The 22,275-nt window shown below is 35.7% G+C and overlaps 1 protein-coding gene and 1 long non-coding RNA gene across 2 annotated transcripts; one reads left to right on the top strand and one right to left on the bottom strand.

Annotated features, from left to right (window-relative positions):
- Positions 1 to 4,618: 4,618 nt before the first annotated feature.
- On the top strand, positions 4,619 to 11,098 carry LOC139133955 (O(6)-methylguanine-induced apoptosis 2-like). The gene is made up of 9 exons (XM_070700776.1): positions 4,619 to 4,772; positions 5,672 to 5,793; positions 6,195 to 6,299; positions 6,978 to 7,160; positions 8,059 to 8,170; positions 8,610 to 8,713; positions 8,931 to 8,998; positions 9,940 to 10,130; positions 10,559 to 11,098. Exons 1-9 carry the CDS (start codon positions 4,697 to 4,699, stop codon positions 10,627 to 10,629), a joined length of 1,032 nt encoding a protein of 343 aa, XP_070556877.1. The 5' UTR covers positions 4,619 to 4,696; the 3' UTR covers positions 10,630 to 11,098.
- Positions 10,955 to 18,078, bottom strand: LOC139133956 (uncharacterized). The gene is made up of 2 exons (XR_011552685.1): positions 17,949 to 18,078; positions 10,955 to 15,631 (listed from the first exon to the last, which is right to left on the bottom strand). It is a non-coding gene; the product is annotated as an uncharacterized lncRNA (long non-coding RNA).
- Positions 18,079 to 22,275: the final 4,197 nt, after the last annotated feature.

Raw genomic sequence — 22,275 nt, 5'->3', positions numbered from 1 at the left:
TACGGAACGATGACAGAATAGCCGGTACATAGTACCTTGTGCCCCCTGATTTGAAGGAAATACATTCAGTACTGCGGTTCACATGGGTAAACCGCCATCTTTAAAAGATCAACCTGTGAGGGCGCTTCTTCGTATTCAGTTGCCTTGGAAACAAATCGCTGTCATAGGTCATTGCAGGACACGTAGAATTTACTTCAGTGACAGTACATTGTAAATTTGGCAAAGGTAAATTTGGGAGAAGGAAATTTCAAGCATTGATGACAAATTCTTTTTTTCTGATATTCAAACAATAGAATTTAGTTCATAAAACCATTAATAACAACTTTATTGACGTGGTTCAAGATGGTCCTTCTTGAAATTGTTATTTTTGTCTTTATGCGACCAGATATTAATTTTATTACCCCGTATGATTTGGATTATTGTTCCTTTTGACGTTGTATCCTCTAAGGTGAACATTGTCAAGAAATAGGACAACAAAAAAGAAATACAGAATAAACAGCAAAACAAAACAACTGTGACACGCGAAGCAGTCAGAAGACAAATGTCGGCCTAGGCCCTACAGAAATCAAGATCAAGCATTTGTCTATTTTTGGCGATGATGGTGATGTATCGTGTTGCCGCTATGGGGTTAATGAGATGGGGAGGGGTGACAGGTTTTGGACAATTTTGATAAAATACTTTATTTTGATTTTGCTTCATTTCGGAGAGCACATACCTGTAGGCCTAGATAGGCTTGTCAAGATTTAGGCCTAGTAGTCTCTGCTTTACAGGACTAGGAAACTAACATTTAAAAAAAGGTTTTGAAAGCAAGATCAAGCATTTGTCTATTTTTGGCGATGATGGTGATGTATCGTGTTGCTGCTATGGGGTTAATGAGATGGGGAGGGGTGAACATTGTCAAGAAATATTGTTTTTTTTTTGGTTTTTTTTTTGTTTTGCATATTTGTAATGATCTTGTTCTCGGAGTGAAGTTAGAACTTGTGTTGTAGGCCTATAGCCTATTTCAGTAAATTTGAAGAAGTGCCCATAACCTGTTTGATTAGATTTGACCAACAATGAAGCGTACGTACGTAAGGGCTTTTTCATTGACTGATTAATGTTGACCATATATTTGATCTTGGGAGTGGAAAAATCAGCAAAGCAAAATTGCTGAAAAAAAATATTGTTCCACAAGATGCTTCGCAGCACCCTGCTGAATGAAATAAGCTTAAGTTAGTTCCCGATTATGTTGTGTAAGAGATTTTTGCGCTACCAAAATGATTGAGAAACGTCAGATCCAAAATTGCTGAAGTGCCTTGACATGATGGGTTAAAAGGTGAAATTCGTCGCCAACATGGGCATAAGCTTAGATATCCAAAAAGAAAATGAATATACAATTCACAGTTTTCTTTGTAAATTGTTAAGTTGGTTCGCGAGTCATTTTTATCCGCAAGATATCTCACAAAATGGTTATCCCGCCTGACAGTTCCCGATTATAGAGATTTTTGCGCTACCAAAATGATTGAGAAGCGTCAGATCCAAAATTAATGGGTAGGTGAAATTCAACATAAGCTTAGATATCCAAAAAGAAAATGCATATACAATTCACAGTTTTCTTTGTAAATTGTAGAGTTGATTCGCGAGTAATTTTTATCAGCAAGATATCTCACAAAACGGTTATCCCGCCTGAAATATCGAGCTAGTTGACTACAAATTTGCGCATAATTAAATGTTAAAATGCCTGTAGTCATGGGTACCGGGTAGAGCCCATCTACAACTTCCACACCTTGACATTCATTCATTCATTCAATCATTCATTCATTCATTTATCACCAGTTTTGCGAAAAGCCTACCAAGCAACAAATATTTTTATCAAATATTTAAATCTGGACACCGCTATATATTCAAGTAGATGCAAAATTTATTTACAATACAATTTGGATAGTATATTTCTGGTATCAATGATACAGCATTTAACAAAACTTCATCTTATTGATTTTTGCCTGCGTTCATTTGTATTCATTAATGAATTTAGTATTTCAAATACAGTAATGGAAAAAGTGTTCTTAATATAGATATGTCCTTAATACACAGGTGAAATTCTATTCAAAGTGTAACTTTTGGGTTGATGAATCTGTCGTTAATAAAGAGGTTTCCTGATTAGAGAGGTGAGAGACAGGTTTCACTGTAACAAACTAAGCTGTTTGCGGCATTTTTTCAGTAGTCAAGTAGTCAAGAATTCTGCACGTTTTACATTATTACATTTATTCTTGCACGAAATACATTCTTTACATTTCATAATTTTTTTTATTTTTGTTTAATTTTACTTTTATTGCCTGAAAGGTCTGCACGAAATACATTATTTACATTGAATACATTTTTTTTTTCAATACGTCCAGGCGAAAGACACCTAACTATCGGGACTTCGTCGGGGGTGGGGGGTGGGTCGGACATCATCAGACATCATATAAATTCAAAAAAGACCAAGGTGATGGTCATTGAAACCTCCCAGAAAAAATCTAGAACAAACAAATGTATAAAAGTTGTTTGTAATGACGAGCAGCTTGAATGAGGTAAACAAGAAAACCTTTTAGGTCTATCAATTGATGATACTTTGACCTGGGATAAACATGCCAGTAAAGTAGTATGTAGTAAATATAGTTAACGTTGCTTTTAAGCTTTTACAGTTAAAGTGTATACGACCATTTTTTAACTAAAAAAGCAATGTTGACCTTTTATAATTGTTTCATTTTACCTCATTTTGATTATTGTACGAACATATGGAGTCATTGTTCAACCACTCTTTTATCTAGTATCGAAAGACAGCAGAAATCTTTTGCTAGAGTGATTTTAGATAAAGATCGATTATTAACTCCAAATTTTGTGGTTTTTTTAAATCCTTAAGGTGGTTGCCAATTCGTCAAAAAGCTTTATATAATAATGAATCAGATTTAATGTTACTAAGTTCAGAATAATCTTGCTCCTGATTATCTTAATATTTTTAGAGGTGTAAAGCAGATTCACAGACGTAACACCAGGTCTGCAATCAGAGAAGATTTGTATATTCCAGGGCATAGAACCCAATCTTTCAAAAGAAGTTTTATGTACAACGGAGTTAGAATATGGAAAACTTTGCCTGGAGAGATTAAATCTAGCTCTTCACTTCTATCCTTCTATTATTCAAAAGAAATTGCAAGTGCCAATTTTTAAATAGTTGGGATCCTCTCACTTTTATGTAGTTTTGAATTTGTTTTTAGATTTTTTACTTGACGTGTTTTTACATTTTGTAGTTTTTCAGTATAAAGTTTTGTTCCTGTATATTTTAAGGTAGGCCTAAATAGTGTAAATTTTGTTTTACTCAACACTTTGTGAGAAGAGCCAAAGGCTCAACAGTTTATTGAGTTTAATAATAATAATAATAATAATAATAATAACTGCGTTTAAGCTTATCAACACTCACATCGGTCCGATTCAGAGGCATGTACGCCCTTGACGTTGGTTCGGCTGTCGTGCGTTGGGGCCTATAGCTATGGCCTATATCCACAAACCCGAACCAACACCAAGCAAGCATGCACCTTTGAACTGTGGTTCGAGTGCTTGGCTAGAAATGCCGTTAATATAGTCGGCCTACCTTTGTTCCGTGCCTGGGAATCGGAAAGTCTTCCAAAAATATTTCTCGTAAATTCAAAACCAAAATGACAATGAAAATGTGAATATCTTTCAGAGCGTACAAACACGTGGTAGAATTTCTCCATGTTCTTTGCCTCGCTGCGCTGCTGTACAACACAATTGTTTTGTGCATGAGGCTTAGTGAGGCAAGAAAACGGAGGAGAGTACCTATAAATAAATAAATAAATAAATAAATAATAAATGAATACTGTATTAGCTGAAGAATGCAGTTTCTATGTAAAATGTTGATAGCATTATCCGGGAGCACTATATTGTTCAACCTGTCGTCCAAATTATCTCGGGCGATGTCTCACTGTCTCTTTTAAAATAGTGTTGATATTGATGTTGCTTAGCTGCAATAATTGGGCAGTTGACGTCATCAACAGATTATTTATCAGATATATTCAATCAACCTTGATATTTGTTTGAAATAAAATTAAAATACTATGCTGCAGAATTTTGCAGAATTTTGCAGCGCATAGTATAGTTAGGCTGTATTGAATTTCCCAGTGCATGCTTTTTTCTTTTCTGCAAATACTATCAACAACAACAACAATAATAAAAACAACAACAACAACAACAACAAATTTACAGAGTCAAAATATATTTTTATTTTTCTCCTGTTTTAAGTATTTAATCATCATCATCATCATCAATATCATCGGAGATTGAGGACCCTATGCAACAACAACAACATTTTCCTCAGACTATAGAAGAGACCGGTACGGCACATCACTTCCGCTTCCGCAGGACAGAGCTGAACGCGTTTGCAGCTGCAGCCATAGTAACGATCGCGGACGTATATAGAAACATCGAAAGATCCAGTGACCAGGTCGCCCTCTAGCATACTTCATGCTAAAATATTACATTTTTCCCCCATAAAATCATAACTAATTAAACTTATGAAACATTACTTGTAAGAAAAATAATTAAAACGTAACTTCAGCGATAATATCGAATTAGTGAAAGAGATATTGGGGACTATTTGAACTACGACGCGCGAGTGTATGGCTTTCGACTGATGTGAAGAGTGTCAGTGGTAAACAACATGGCGGACAGCGTGAAGACAGCTGACACTGATTATCAAAGATTTTCAAGTCGTCCGTCAGGTAGAATTCATAAAGGTAAAGCTCAAAACGTACTTTCTTTCCAAAAAGTAACGAGTTCACTTTTGAAAACTTGTACTCATTGGTTTCTGCCCTATGCCGTTAACGGAAGGCAAGAGCAAAACTCCTGGGACCGTGCCATAATTGTTTTGACCTCTACGCCAGCGCCAACACACCATCGACAGGTGCTTTTCTTCAAATTCTTGGTCCAGAGGATGGTGCCTGCAGTGTTTTTGCTATTATTTAACAGCATTTATATAGTATGCATATGTGTTTGTTTCACACATTTGGCAGACCTGAACAAGGATATGATGGCACTATTCTAAAATATTCAGTACAACAATAATACTATAAGTTTTCTACTCCCACAAATTTTTTGGTTGAAATGGTGTACAGTATCAGCTATCACGGCAAAGATTTTGAACTTAGTCCAGAGAGCTGGGAAAGTGTCTACGATTGTATATCAATATATTATATTGTCACAATTCCCGGCAATCTGCTTTTTTCTGTGTTGTATGTTACCACTTTTTTGTGTTATTATTTTTGTTTACAGTCAGGCAACCGAGACATTCATTTAGAACATACCACAATCACTTCATAACCTGGTTTGGTTATACTGCTACAATAGAATCTTGCTGTTGTGTTTACAGAAACTGAAACATTTTATCAATCTCAGTAATTTCAATATTATACTTGTGTGCGCAACATCACACAATACATTTTGCTATGACTGAATGGGTTCTACTGGTAACTCTTGCACACAAGCGCAGATCAAGTCCAGCAATGGACATGATCTGCTTATAAACCTACCCTTGCTGACATTTGCTGTAACCTCTCATAGAAATCTACATTGCACACACTCAAAATAATGCCTACATCATCATCTTTCCTTATGTTTGTCTCCTGCTGAACAACAGGCCATGGAATAACAGCTGCATCTGCATCAATACCCAGCAAGTATCAAACTATTGTTGTTGATAATGCAGAAAGTAAAGGATTTAATTCCAGATCAAAAAGATTTCAAGATGATTTTAATCAGGTAAGCTTGAGTATAAAGTTTTACTGAACAGAAAATAGGTACTCATATCTGCACTTGACTGATAATGAAAAATTTTATTTTAAACAAATATCAAGGTTGATTGAATATATCTGATAAATAATCTGTTGATGTGAAAATGAAAGATGTATGTTACGTGAACAGTGGTATAGCTTATTTGAAAACTGCAGACTTTGATACCATTAATTTCATATTGACAAGCAACAGATGCTGATAGGCAGCTTAGTGTTGTCACCAAGACTGTCTTTTGAATCCTTTTGGAGCAATCTTTGCTCTACGTTCATATTTAATGCAGCATATAAATTTCGTATCTGATTCTTTTACCATCAATGAATTAATCATTTCATCGAAAAAACCTAGAGAAACTCTGTTTTCCATTTCAGAATGAAAATCCAGGGCCTGGCACATACGGAAAGTGGAATTCCGTTGTACACATCAACAGTTCATCCCTTTCCAAGAAAGGAATGGGTGTAGGTTTTGTATCAAAGGTATGTAAATCTAAAATTTGTCAAAAAACAGGAAGGTATTAAAAACAACAACACACTTGAAGAATACTTGACCCATGTCTTGGGAATAATCTGCTTGCCTATTAAAGGGTGCTTTTCAAATTAAAGACAATTCTTGCCTAACATTATGTTTAATTATAATATGGCTCATTATTATCCTTGTATGCTACCCTTTGTTGCAAGAAGGATGAAAAGTACTGAGTCTGAATAAAACAGGTAAACAAGTAAACATGATCTTAGGGGTTCCACTTTCATTAGCCTTTGGGCTTCTGAAGAAAATTCCACTTGTTTTCTGATTGAAGCAGATAGTCAAGTGTTCTTCAGAGGCATCTCCATGTTTAAATAAGTGATGAAGCAGGGTTCTCTACAGGGGGATTTTGAAGGGATGGGCCACCCTTCTGTTTATTGTGCAGTCTATTCATATTTTAATAAACCTACAAAAGATAACATTCTCACAACAAAAGAATATGAAAATTATGGATTGTTATGTAAATTGGCCACGCCTCTCTTTTCCAACGTTGTGGAGAACACTGTGAAGTCATGTGGCTATTTTCAACCCTTTACAATATCAGACATGACTGTGAGCAATCTTGTGCGTTCATCAAACTTTGCCTTCGTAGGTAAATTTTTCATCAAAGTTGCAATTTTTCATCTCCTTAGGCTTCAAGGACAAAAAGATACAGAGGTAGTGTTGGGCCAGGACCTGCAAAGTATGCACTACCCAGTGTTCTACAAAGTAAAAGTGATTTCAACAAGGGAAGTGCCAGCAGCAGTTTTTCTCGGCCATTAGCAACCAATGTCAGAGAATCTAAAATAAAACAACCAGCTCCAAATACCTACTCTGTAAGTAGTATTTTATGTTGAAATCTGCGGCAATAAATAAAAGTGAAAAGGAATTCGTCACATTTGCGACAAATTAAGGTAGAATGCGCCTCGGGGACAGATATGTGGACCCTCAAACTTTCCAATTCTTTTCAGATCCATCAATTGTGGGAATAATTTGAAAGCTCTTGGTGTAAGAAAACTTTTTACAGTCATAGTTTTTCCAAAATCGAAAATTTTATTTTTCTCCATAGAGTTAAGACAGGGATGGCAGCCATTTTGAAACTTAAATATTGGTATTAAAAATCTTGGGTAATTTGTTTCTCCAGTACCAAAATTTGCATGGTGACCCCGATTGCTATTCTTAATTTTGAAAGAGAATTGTCAAAAGATTCCTTGAGGACAGTTCGAGCAAAGGTTTAAGTCTTTCACTTTCGAGGCACGTACTACCTTAATCAGCAATGTTTGTAGTTTCTGTCATGTACTGTGAAAATATATTAGCACTGTTTATTTACCAGATATTATACTCGTCTCTGATTTTAATTCACTTTTTGCATAAAATTGTTAAACTTCACTGTGCAGTTTTTAGTTTGAAAAGTTAATACTTTTTGGTTCAGGCTATTAAGAAATATATGCATCTGTGATAAAAATTTGTTTGAATGCTGTTTAATGATATTGTTATCTTTCACTATATTCAGTCACTGTCTATTGTATGAAAATTCACTGAAAAATTGATAGGCACAATGTAAACAAATAAAAAATAATAGTTGCAACATGTCCATTTGTAGGATAATATGTTAGAAGGTTTTATATTACATGAGAATGACAATGTTGTAGTTTTAACAATATTCAAGTTCAGAAAATATTGTCATTCATTAAAAATACACAAGTGATATTCACGCACATCTTTTCATTTCAGGTTTCAAGAAATACTGTTGAAAAGCATTATGGAAGTCAAGTTCAGGCATCATTTAGATCAACTTCAAAACGTGGTGATTTGAACAAAACGAAGGATAGCTTTCCGTCACCAAGTAAGTTTGCATCCAGTCTAATGATGCACTTTTTTAGCTCAACATGAAAAATTTAAAAATATGAGAAATTAATGGTGTAAGTTATTACCCCACAGAGATATGAGAAAAAGATTTAGAAATAAGGGATTTAATAATAATAATTTTGGAAACGGGAACTCTCTAGGTTTTTATAGGACACTTACAGGTATGCAAAATACAGTTGATGTGCATTTTCTCATGTATTGTGTTTCAAACAGTTGTCTCTGTTCAAAATACACTGGATGAATTCATCAACCTTCAACCAATACTGCATGTAACAAAAGGCAAGACTGCAATGGATGGTAGCTCTCAGCATAGCTATGTATTACATACAGTACTGCTGTTGGTTATTAAACATGATGCCGAGTCACAAACTCTAATAATGATTGTCACTGAATTTCTAATCTGTTATCTGTTACAGGTCAATACCATGTAAATGACAGACTAACCAAAGACTCACCAAGGATAGCTTGCAGTAGTTTTCAGTCTAAAACAATTAGGAAAATGGCAGCATCTCCAATAAGTGTAAGTCAAATCTTACACATCCATCACCTTTTAGTTCAATGTGTGACATTATCTTCCCACAGCATTCTTTGAAGCTATAATAGAGAATACAAAGATATTTTAAAACCATTCTATGCTCTTTGCTGGATATTGACTACGCACACTAAAATAGTGTACATAACCCGTTTGTATGTTTTTTCAACTCTAACTCTGTTCTGTCTTGTTTTATCACATGTAGAATCCAGGACCAGGCCATTACAAACCACATGAAGACATAATAGATCCAGTCAACAGACAGATTTTACCGTAAGTATAGTTCTTTTTTACTTCAAACCAACAATTTTAGAGCAGTGATAATAAAGTGATGACACAAAATTTGTATACAACTTCATTTAGCCTGAAATCACCAAAAATCAAAACAATTACGATTAATTTTTCCTGTTTTTATTTTCATTTTCGTGATTTGTATAGATGAGAGAATTGAATGAAAACACTTCTCAAATTATAAGTGATATTGTAGTTTCTGTGTGAATGAAAATCACTGTGAATTTATCACGACGTATAATTCATATAAATAATGGCGTGGCCGGCCCATCAGTTAAGAAAATTGTTTAAACATTTATTCTTCTCAACAAAAAATTTTTTCTGAATGAATTTTCCTGACAGATTAATTATGAGTAATTGAATGCTTCCTCCAAAATTATGAGGAAAATTAAAGATATTTTTGCAAAGTTTAAATAATTTGCTCAAATCCACGAAATGTAGTCTGAATCACCTCCTGTCAGTCTATGAAAAGATATGAGCTACTACAAACACACCATGAAGTTTCAGTTACTTAGAAGTCTGTTATCATAAACGAAGTGATTTTTTAATCATTTTTGATCTTCAACAAACATGATATTTTCACCATATTCTGTCTTAGTTTCACCTTTTTCGCCCTTCCCTATACACAAGTCCACAATCACCTTTGATAAAAGTGGGTTTTTTGTCAAACCACAGTGTTGAAAGGGTGATGTCCATTTTGAACATATATACAGCATTAAACATTAACCCTTTCACCAGCATGGTTTGGTCCAATCTCACTGTTATCAATGGTGATTGTGGACCTGTTCACAGGGAATTAGGGGTGAACAGGTTAAGGAGCTTTTTATTCTGCAAGGGTACTTTATTGTAGAAACTTTCAAACATGTCTTCAAAAATAAAAATAGAAACAAATTAATCCTTTTTATTGATTATTTGATTTGTAGACGTAAACATTACCTGTGTATCTCAGCGCCTGCCATGCCTTTGCCACCACCGTTACCAGAACCAGGACCTGGTAGTTATGATGTCGTCAATTATCAAGGCCCAGCAAAGCATTATATGTCAGGATCTGTATTTGTATCAAATACTAGTAGATGGACTGGAGAAGTTAAAAATGCTGAATTTCCTGGACCAGGTAGGTGCAAAAACTATTCAATTTCCAAACCTGTACTTAAAGGGAGTGAAGCCTGGAATTTGAATTGACTGCAGGTCAAACAAAACCATGCATGCTAATACATGTAGAAATAGAGTATTTCTGTCCGGGTTTGTACACATGGGTTTGTTATTACCTCCATCATGTGACCTTTTGGACATAGTGAGTCTGTAAAAAACTGTCCTTTTAATTCCGGAGTAGAACCATTATTGGTATACTTTGACCAAACAATTCACTCCTGTTATGAGTATCACTGTGTGATCCCAGTATTTTCTGAAGATTGGTTGATATCAGAATCATGTACACACAAAGTCAACATAAAATAATTATATCTTGTAGCACTCTGTGTAACAAGGATTTTACAGTCTTCTACCTTATACTAATCACTGTATTAATTGCTTATGTTCTAGCCACATACAGACCAGATGATCTCAACAAAAAACAGTCTTTCTTCTACAATGCTCAAAACAGGTGGATTTGAGCAAAGACAGAATCCAGCCGTTAGTTTAAGCTTATTTTTCCGTGGCAACACAGGGATGAGTTCCGCAGTGGCATGTTTTGGATGGAACTTTGTCTTTTAACAACTTGGTCTCCATGGAGACTCAGCCAAGGCATCAGATGATAACTCAAGATTTTCACTGATTTCAAACTCTGCCGTGTTTTTATGCAAATGTCCATCTTCCATAGTGAACAGTGTTTAACTCTTCCCCCTCAAAGCTTGATACAAGTTTATTTTTGATGGACAAACTTGAACCTGAGGGAAACAGGACAAATGCGTCCATAATAAACTCTATAGAGACCATATCTTCCAATGTTTGACATGCTTTTTATTCTTTAAACTTTGTAATGTACATATTGTATATAACTATGTTGATACAAACTCTACAAATTCATACACTTTGTAACTGTAAAGATCTGTATAATAAATTGTATTGTTTGAAAACTATAAAGCTTTTAAGTACAATATTTTTCTACCCTTATGGGCCACATAATACACTGCCATGGTTATCTCTTCCTTAGCAGAATTAGGAAGTTACCAAAAATTTCACATTGTAGAATTTAATTTACCTTTTAAATTTGTTACCGAGATCTGATATTGATTCACTGGAAATCAGATTGATGCAACTCGACACTTATACACTGGATCTGCTATCTTACCGACTCTACAGACAAAAAAAATTCATTGAAGTTGTCTCTGAGAAAGTCACTGGCCAAAATTTTTCGGCCACTGTAAGTTACTTCGTTGGTGAAAAAGTTCAAAAAGAAAGGGGAAGTATTTGAGTTGCAATGTAACCACGTATCTGTGTGTTGTTGTACGGGAGATGGTACACAGAGTGTGATGGGGAGAGTCCAAATGACTATGAAACACTGTTTAAAGAGTATGTTATTACTGAAATGAGTTTTGTACAGAGTTCTGTGTCAAATAACTGTCATTACATGCAGTAAACCACATTAGTCACAGAAGTTACTAACAGTAAGTAAATTTTGAACATAACTTTTTATGTTAATAGTTAAACATTGACAGAAAAATAAAATTGTAATAGTAAAGAAGCATGAAAAATAGACAATAGTTAATACGACAGACTACATAAGTTGTAAATGTACTTAAAATAAATCTGGGAGAAATATGCAAATGATACAGTAAAGCTGACTGATAGGCTCATGATGCACATTAATATGCAAATGTAATAAATATCACAGACAGGTACATCAAAATAAACAAGGTCAACTCCACTTTTGAAAGGGACGCCTACACTGTTACACAGAGGAATACCATTTCTTATTTAACACAAAGGCTGGAATTTTCCGTCTTGCATTGCTTATTTCAAGGACTTGCCATTGGCAATTAGCGTTGACACAATTCCTGAAGGATTTTCACTGAATACCAGAAGTCACATTTTATGCAACATCCTCTATTCATGGCATATTTTTGCCTTCAGCTGTAGTACAGACAGACAAAAGTTTAACCCTTTCATCACAATGGTTTGGCCCAACCCCATCGTTTTCAATGGCGAGGATGGACCTGTTTACAGGGAATTAGGGGTGAAAAGCTTAAATGGTATTCTCATGAATTTTGCAATTTTCTCAGCCTCTAGAGTACTGTTCAGCCCTTTTCAGTCTGAATAGAATGTCTTAACAGTTGCATGCAGGACGCAAACTATTAGTGGCCTCACTATTTTTAACAACTCAAAATTCAAGAAGTTGGTACAGCCAAATTCTGGAAATCATATTTCATGCATACATTATTCTAGCATAATTTAATTGTGTAATGAAAACCCAGTTTGTCAGACATACGATGGCTATTCAAAATAGATTTTAAATCCGAGCTGACTTGTTACATCTTATTGCTAGGAAAAATTCCATGGTCTCTTGTCATTAGCCCTGAAATATGGGAAGCTATTTTCATATAATAATAGATTTTGATGCTGTACTCATCTGTGTCATTGTAAACAGGAAGTTATTCTGTTGGGAAATGGACCTTTTAGTAATATTATCTGTAACCTCAGACAATTATCACGCATAATTTTGCCTGGAAATGGAGTATAGAGTCCCAAGCTAGCTACTGGAAACACACATGCAGCAAGACTCAAAGAAAAATTATATCAATATTTAATTTAAAATTACGAAATATTATTGATATTATTGATGAAATAAATTTAGTATTCATCAGGGTTGAGCTTCCTTTTTGCCCTGCAATGCTTGGAAAACTAATCGACTTTGTAGAGGTTAAATTGACACCGCCTACATACTGCGAAGGCAATGCTGCGACTGGGTATTGCGCGATATTATAACTGCCCTGTATAAGGACGCAGTGTAAGTTAAAGCAAACTGAAATAAATACGCTCTCAGTTTAAAACAAAGCAGGGTTACATCAAAAACCTAGCGACAATTTATACAACATAAATTTATGTCGATAATTTCAAGTATGAACGATACATGCATTTATGCCGATATTAAATATTGTATGATTGAGAGATAAACCGTCGGGTTGGAGAGGAGTATTAAAGTTTCGCAGGTCGATGCTGAAAGCACCCTTTTACGGCATCTGGCATGACACAGACACAAGTGCAAAAAATAGCACTATAGTTGTAAAGGTTGCTGTTTTGTAAAAGAAAAGACAGAATATAATGATTGTTATTTACATAAAGACAAGCAGAAATCACCAAACACGGTAGTACAGTAAAGTCCACAACGGTTTTAAACGATGTATTCACAAACGTTATAAACGTGACACATTTTCAGGATGACATCTGACGTCAGCAAGGTAATTTCCTTCACAGGAAATATACAATGTCAACATCACAACGCGCAACGTCATTTTGGAATCCACCGTATCATAAGATTACAATGATTTCCTCGAAGTTTCAAGGAATAAAACACTTAAATATTTCTTATTTTTATTTAATCATAAGATCTGAACTTCGATTTCAGAAACTGATTTTAAGAGAACCAGGGAAGTGAACCACACTGTTTCTGTAACCCTTACGCTGGCTTGTAATTTCGCTAGCGATATTTCGGTTTCCTGATAAAATATTCTCTTAATTTGAAAGACCGTCCCATTTATCAGCGTCAAATAAATTTTGTGACGTAAACTTTTAGCCCTAAATTGCCATATCTTTATGACAAGAAGTTGAAGAGCTTCGGTCCGTCCATGGACAAGAGTTACAGTGTCTATGGTATGTTGGAATTGTTTACGTCAACAACAAATTTGGCGATATATTCACCCCCATTTTCACTTTTATGACTACTCATCATTGAAGATTTAAATTGTACAATCACAAAGTTTGTTACATGTGATGACATTCGCAGTAGTCAAGGTTAAAATACCATAAAAAAACATTTTTGGAAGTAAAATTTTGTGACCAGATTCCGTTAAAAAGTGGTTCGTAACTAAAACTTCAAGAGATTTGATGGATGGATGAACTACAAATATATCGTTGAAAAATCACAACATTGTCAATATAAACTGTCATCTATGCTAATTCCTCTTTTTATGTTAACTTCTAACTCTTTCAAGCTTCCACCTGCATTATTCAATTTAAGTACATTTTTAATACTATATTAAGTTTTTGGCTTGGGAGAGGAGTCTTATCCCCTGACCTTGGATATCGTATTTTTCGAACTACATTGACACATGTATGGTTATAGACACAATGATCTACAGTAAAAGTGAAAGACTTGGTTCATCTCAAAGATCGGTTACATAATTTTCTTGTGAAAGATTAAGAACGCCATGTGCTAAACTCTTTGAAAAGTTTTGCTGTCTCTGCAGTTCGATAGTCCTGGACAGAGTTAACGTCGCCACCTTACGTCTCTCAAGGGAAATTTCGGTGTTTCGTTTTTTTTCTTGTCCGTTTATCCTATGTTGTCAGTTCAACAATTAACAGCGTTCTCTTATAGTGGAGTGCCTTTTTCCAAAAAAAATATCATTTTGTGCTGTTGAAATCAGTCAAACTGTGTAAACAGCACTCCGTATATCAGTTCCTTTATTGCTCCCTTGGTTTACCCTTTACTCGACAAATTAGCGACAATCCGAAAACTGCTGGGAAGCATTCTGGTGTAATACGTACAGATAGTGTTTTGTGATAATTTACAAGAGTGAAATATTTCCTACACAAAATTCCGCCAAGCTTGAAATTGTGGTCATCCCTGTATGTTTACGGTAGGTTCCTTGCCAAAAACAGCAGGGTCTTCAGTCGCTCTCTTGGGTTGGACACTTTTAACCTGTGAAGTACATGGGACCGGGTCTTCTTGACCAATCGTAGTAGTCGTACCGTACGACATATACGGAGGATACGAATCAAAAACCTGAACTTTGAAGCCTTCTTTGTCATCATCGTCACTTAAAAATGCAGGAATAAGTAACGCGACGGCCAAAACAAAACCTCCAACGCAGAGAATAATCAAGCCGGCTAGTTTTGCAACGTCAAGTCGATAATTGAACGTGACTGCTTTATCATCGATCAGAACGCGGTCGTTCTCGTAACCGATGATTTCTTTTCGTTGAGGAACCAGATAGCCGACCAGTAAGGCAAGAGCTCCCAAAATAAGTAGATTGACACCAACCCAGATCGCTGCTTTCCACCAGTAGGTAGGACAGCGACGACTTGGCGGAGGAACCAAGAATTGGTAATCTTCTCTGAAAACATCTTCGTTGTCTTTATAATTTGGATCGTCTTCGTAAAATTGATGCAAGTAGGATTTGACTCCAAAATCAGACGAAACTGAAGTTTCCGTTGTATCGCTTTCCGTGAATGATGGGTGCCAATGATGACTTTCCGAGACACTTTCCAGCGCCGGTCGTTTTGTCAAGCGCCCTCTATCCCGCCGTCTCTTCGGGTGTGGAGGTCGACGCTTTTCGGGCACTTTGTCGTTGTCAGACTCGCCGGAACTGCTTCTCAGAATTCCACGGCTTTGTGCATTCTCTCTCTCCATGATTAGATTTTAGTATGTCTTCGGTGCCGAGTATCACCCAAGTCAACCTGACAAGAAAGGTTCAGACCATCATATGATTATTTTAGTGTAAAAGATAGGTAATCAAGTTACGTCGTTGTTACGTTGTTGATGCGTTTTTTCGTTTCTTTTTCTTCTAAGTGACCAAGAGGTTCAATAATTTCAATTAAGAGACTTAGAGATCGCAATTAAGATGAATGTAAATAGAAACCGACACCTGTACAGAGTATTATAAGACTAGTATACACGAATATCTAGCACACAAATAAATAATTTACGCTAAGCCTACAGTCGACAAATAGCTAACACGCAAATAAATAATTTGCGCTTAGCCCATACAGTCGACAAAAACAACTTAAAAACAGACATACATCGTTTTCACGACGTAGTGCTATATTGAAAACTGTTGAATAAACGAATTTATTGAAATGTGAATCTTCTTAGGCTAAACAAAGTGATAAAAAGTGACATAAGATGTGTCCTTTAATTAAGATGGGAGATTTACCGAACGCATGATTTCATTATCAACTTGATAAGTTGTTCAAATCGACAGAAACACGAAATCTGATGCACGTATGTTGTTATCGCCAGAAGAAAGAGTGGGCGGATATTGTGTGCGGATTACGTTGGTTTCCTGTATTCGTGGAATAACACATATCGTATTCTGTCATTATAAATATGAAATAAGGCCCATGTTTTTGTGGAAAATTGCCGATATGAGAATGAAAAAAAAAATATTTGTTTCCAGCAGACCATCATGAGTGGGGCAATAAAGTTGTAATGATCACCAGGCATATATTTCTTAATATTTACATCAATGTGGAGTCCGAAATAACAATATTACTACTTTATAGTAAAATATACGACATTTATGATCAGTGAATGAAATAAATTAACACACATTGACCCTCGATGAATAGAGATCGTGGGTAGTGTTACTGGGTCGTGTTAATACCGTTTGACGCACGAACACTACTTTATGTTTTGTCAAAAATAATTTTAGAATGACGTGTGGCCCAGCAATTGATGTATCGAATGACTTTAATTTGAGAACGGTGTCTATGGTAACGCATCTTACATATTGAAGAACCCTGCTTGACCTCTTTTATGTGGAAAGTGTGAACGATCTGTGTGAGGTGTCATCGACGACAATGGATGTCCATGAAACATGTCTCACGTCAAACCGAAGCGACAGAATGTCATTGTCAGGTTAAATTCATTGAAAAGATTAATTTGTAAAAACATGGACGTCTACATTATGCATAATTAATAATATTACAGCACACGAGCTTTTTGTACATTTAAATCTTCGAAATATCACATATCGATGGAGAACAGGATATATGAAAGTCGAATGTTCGGTCGAATATTTGCGAATCTGTAAATACATCTTGACTCAAAACAATTACATCTGGATCCTAAACACACACACGGACTAAGGAACACAAAACCCGGCCACAAAGGTAAAAATCGCTCATACAACTGACTAATATTAACACTAATAATACTAAATACTGACACGTCGTAATTACATTTAAAAAATTTTATTGATCTTCTACAAAATATCATTTTATCCGTTCAAAGATACAACGAACTTGGGCTTCTTTAAACTTGATTCCAGAAATTTAGTTTGATACAAAATTTTCGGTGTGCGACGTCGGTACATGAATTATTCATGAGCAAAAGAGAACAATATTATAAAAAAGGTAGGGTTTGATTTATTTTAATAGGCAGTGTAAATTTTCCTATTGTGCCATATGGCACCATATCCAACGATCGATATTGGCGCCATATTATAATGAACTGATATTTGCGATGTTCACGGACGCGCAGTTACTCACTCACAAAATGAATCATTCACGCCGCAGCTAAATCTTGATAATAAAATATCATATATAAAATATTGCGATTTGTTCAAATAGTATAAAACTAATTATTTTGGACGTATTTTATCTGAATTCTAAAAAAATGAAATAGACATCGATTGGCGGTTCTGTAGTGACCTTATTACGGTGACTATTGATTGTATTGGCAAATCCAGTCATTATATGTCAGCCATATTGTTCCGTGTCTTCGGTCGTCAACCGATATTGAATGATTCCTAGATTTGCGCATAATTACTTGCATTCTCGGCTCAATATTTATCGAATTTAGGGCAAGGCCGTCGTGCACATTTTAAAACGAAAACATTTTTTATGATGAAAATGAGACCGACATCAACAAAGTCAATTACATGTAGTTATTTGATATGATGGTAAAAAGACGCATCTTAATTAGAAAAGAAATTTACACCGGTCGGCGCATTGTTCATTTCCACTGCATGACATGAATATTGATAATTCTTACCTTTTCTACTGGACAGAGAAGCAGATCAGACCCTCCAAACTGTTCTGCAAAGCATAAACGAGTGCCCTGCAGAATACACCAATTAACGTTGCGTGGCAAGCCTAGCCAGGGTATGCGTCACACACGATATGCATCACACATCCAGATGGCCATACAGACTTTATTTATAGTTGAACGGAAAGCAAATAAAGAAAGTGCAAGTGGGACGTTCGATGCGGATGACATGATGCGGTGGGGGGGGAGGGGGAGAGAGAGAGAGAGAGAGAGAGAGAGAGAGAGAGAGAGAGAGAGAGAGAGAGAGAGAGAGAGAGAGAGAGAGAGAGAGAGAGAGAGAGAGAGAGAGAGAGACAGACAGACAGACAGACAGAGCGAGACAGAGACAGACACACAAATTAACTTTGTGTTTGTGTTTGTTAGTGAGAGATGCGGTAGAGAAGGGCAGGACAAACTGACAGATGGACAGACAGGCAGGCAAGCAGGCAGGCAGACAGATAGACAGATAAACAGACGGAGAGACAGACAGACAGACAGACACACAAAATGTATGTTTATGTTTGTTAGCGGAGAGATGTGGTAGAGAAGGGGAGGACAAACTGTCAGACAGACAGACAGACAGACAGACAGACAGACAACAGACAGATAAATCAAAGACTCGGGAAATAGGAATATATACAGACAGACAGCCACAGATCTAGACACACTAAACGACAGAGATAGTGTCAGAGAAATATAGACATGGTAGATAGACATTGGAAGTGAGATAGTTGGGGACAGGTACAAGAATGAGACTGCGGTAGAACATAGAAAGGAAAAAATCTAAATTCATTCCGGTGTATACTGATGACTACCTGAATCTTTCGAAATTATGGACGACATTTTATATTTTGTATTGACATTGCAGTTTAGCCACCTTTGAAGGCTTTTGGTTAGATTACATTTCCTGAACAACCTACGAAACGTGATGATAGAAAACGATATTTCATAAAACACTCTTCAAGCAATTAAGGAATTGCTTCTGTTGAACAAAGTTCATAAATGGATGAGTTCCCAAACTAAAAACTGTCTTACAATTGATATCATTGGCGTAGCGAAACTTTCACAGGAAACATCAGCGCATACACGCAAACCAATCAGCGATACCGAAATACAACAATAATATATCATAACGAATAGTATCTGTCTCGTCTTTGGCTCCACTAATAAATGTCAAAAAGGGTAAAGTGGAGTGAGAAAGGGCTAAGACTCTGCTCATTATTAGGTGTAATATACGCTTGATATGCTATGATTTTTATATTAATTCCAACCATTAAACAAACCCGAACCCTAGCTCTGCGCCCTTCAATGTTTGATAGTAGGCCTATGTGTTTCCTCTGCAGGGGAAAGTCCTCCAAATTAAACTGGTCTCAGGTACGGGGAGTGGGGTGGGGGTGGGGAGGGGTTTGGAAATCCTGAATTTAACATCTGAAGGATGTGTCGTCATATGATATGATCTTATCAAAACCCTTACAATACTGCCTGATTTGGAATATGATTACGCGATCATTTTATAATGACAAATTAAACGAAACGAAGAAAAAATCAAAATAAACAATAAAAATCAAACAAAACGGGAATGTATGAAAAATACCTTTGAAGACTCCATCTACATCCTAGATTTTTAACGAAGTGAAATGTTATGTAAATGGAGTATAAGTTATGGAGCATAACGCTTGACGTTGAAAAATTACAAAGTGGAAATTTTAGTTACAGGGCACCATATAAATTATTTTACAATCATGTTGAACATATTATCAATTTCCCGTTCTCGCATGACTTGTCAGTAGGTGAACGTTGTCAGCTCTGTATACAATTCTTTTTTCGCGCAAACCGATCGGGATTTTTTTATATTTCTGCAATTTTAGGGACTGGACACAAATTACAGGGGGGGGTGGGCCGGTGTTTTTTGGGGTGGGTCGCCATTTTTCGCGCAAGCATTTTTGAAGGGTCATAAAATTTTGTGCAAGCCTATGGGGGAGGGTCACCTTTTTTCATGCATCAAAGCCGAAATTGCATGTGCACGTTATGGTATACTGAAAAAAGAAAAAATACCTCCTGGCACTTTCATTTTCTGCCATTACCATTTTCGGCGCGCCCTTCGGTCGCAAATTTCAGGTATAATAAACAATGTATTGATGATCCAAGCAGCCACATTGATTTAAGTTGTCATGATTTCTACTTATTCAACACTATTGTGCATAACTGTCCCCTATAATGACTCTTTCAATAACAATTGGGAGATTACTTATTTGACATCATTCTCTCATTGACAATACATTGGATATAGGTCGGTGTCAAACGTTCATGTCGCTGTATGTACATTGACAGAATACAAACTGTTCAGAATAGTGCATAGTGTCATCAATAACAACTGGAAGCTTCAGGTCGAACAACTTTTGAATAACAATTTAGGATCAGATAACCTATGAGTTATTTGTAGTTTCCTCATAGCCTACAATGTATAGTGAATCAACATTTTGGTGAAATTCCAAAATCAAATTTCTTGCACAACCATTGACTTGAAACCACTCTAGTCTAATCATGAATATTAATACTAATAATTAGGTGTACATAAATGCACAGGTTTACCAAGTTTTGTATTGGAAAAAAATTATTCATAGTTTCATCATAGACTGCCATGTATAGTGAATGGACATTTCAGTGAAATTCCAAAATCAAATTTCTTGCACACCCATTGACTTGAAACTACTCTAGTCTAATCATTAACATTAATACCAATAATCAAGTGTACATAAATGCACAGATTTTCCTATTTTTGTATTGGAAAAAAATTATTCATAGTTTCATCATAGACTGCCATGTATAGTGAATCGACATTTAAGTGATATGCCAAAATCAAATTTCTTGCACAACCATTGACTTGAAACTACTCTAGTCTAATCATGAACATTAGTACCAATAATTGAGTGTACATAAATGCACAGATTTTCCTATTTTTGTATTGGAAAAAAATTATTCATAGGGTTTCACCATAGACTGCCATGTATAGTGAATGGACATTTCAGTGAAATTCCAAAATCAAATTTCTTGCACACACATGGACTTGTAACCACTCTAGTCTGATCAAGAACATAAATATCAATAATCAAGCATACATAAATACACAGATTTGCCAAGTTTTGTATTAAAAAAAATTATTCATAGTTTCTTCATAGACTACAATGTATAATGGATCCACATTTCATGCGAAATTCCAAAAACAAAGTTATTGTACACAGATGCACGTGTTACCACCCTCTTCTAATCAAGCACAATTATGTCAATTATTCAGGGTCATATATACACAAATAGTGCATATTTTTAATTCTGAAATTTTTTTTACAGTTTTGTCATAGACTCCCATGTATAGTGGATCAACATTTTATGCGAAATTCCAAAAACAAAGTTATTGTACACGGATGCACATTTGTACCACCCTGTTCTAATCAAGCACAATTATGTCAATTATTCAGGGTCCATATATGCACAAATAGTGCAAATTTTTAATTCTGAAAATTTTTGACAGTTTTGTCATGGACTCCCATGTATAGTTTTGTCATAGACTCCATGTATAGTGGATCAACATTTTGACAGAAATTCCAAAATCAAATATCTTGTTCACATGTGCACTTGTAAACAACCCATGCTAATCAAGTATATCTATATCAGTTACTAAACATCACAGTTACTAAACATCTGTATATGAACAGATATAGCTAGTTTTATACTGGAAAATACATGACGTTCGTAGTTTTCTTATAGTCGACTACATGTATAGTGAATCAACATTATCGATAAAATCTAAAAATTACATTTTTTGTACAGGCATGCACTTTTTACCTGCCACTTCAAGCAAAGTACATTTACATGAATTATCACACACATATGATTTAATATTTTTTGGACAACGCGTTATATCGGCCACATTTTGCCTTCCTTTCGGGAGGGCGACTTAAAAAATATAGCAACTCAGAAGGGGGTCTTTAACACATTGCGGGTTTTTTTGGGGGGTATTGAGTAACAGGGGAGGGTCACTTATTTTATGCACGGATAAGGGGGAGGTCACTAATTTTTGTGCATGAACTTTTGAGGGTCACTATTTTTACGCAGCGGTTTTTCGAAAAACACCGGCCCACCCCCCCTGTAATTTATGTCCAGTCCCTTATGATAGTTGGCAGTATATTGCGTCATAAAATCTTGAAGACGTCTGTCAGTCTAGGCTAATACTATAAGCTTAATGCTTGTGTTCAAAAAGCCAGTGAAATCATATTTTTGTTTGGCTTGCTTGTCT

Source organism: Ptychodera flava, chromosome 5, assembly GCF_041260155.1.
Source record: "Ptychodera flava strain L36383 chromosome 5, AS_Pfla_20210202, whole genome shotgun sequence".
Taxonomy (NCBI): domain Eukaryota; kingdom Metazoa; phylum Hemichordata; class Enteropneusta; family Ptychoderidae; genus Ptychodera; species Ptychodera flava.
This window is presented reverse-complemented; position numbering and strand designations above follow the sequence as displayed.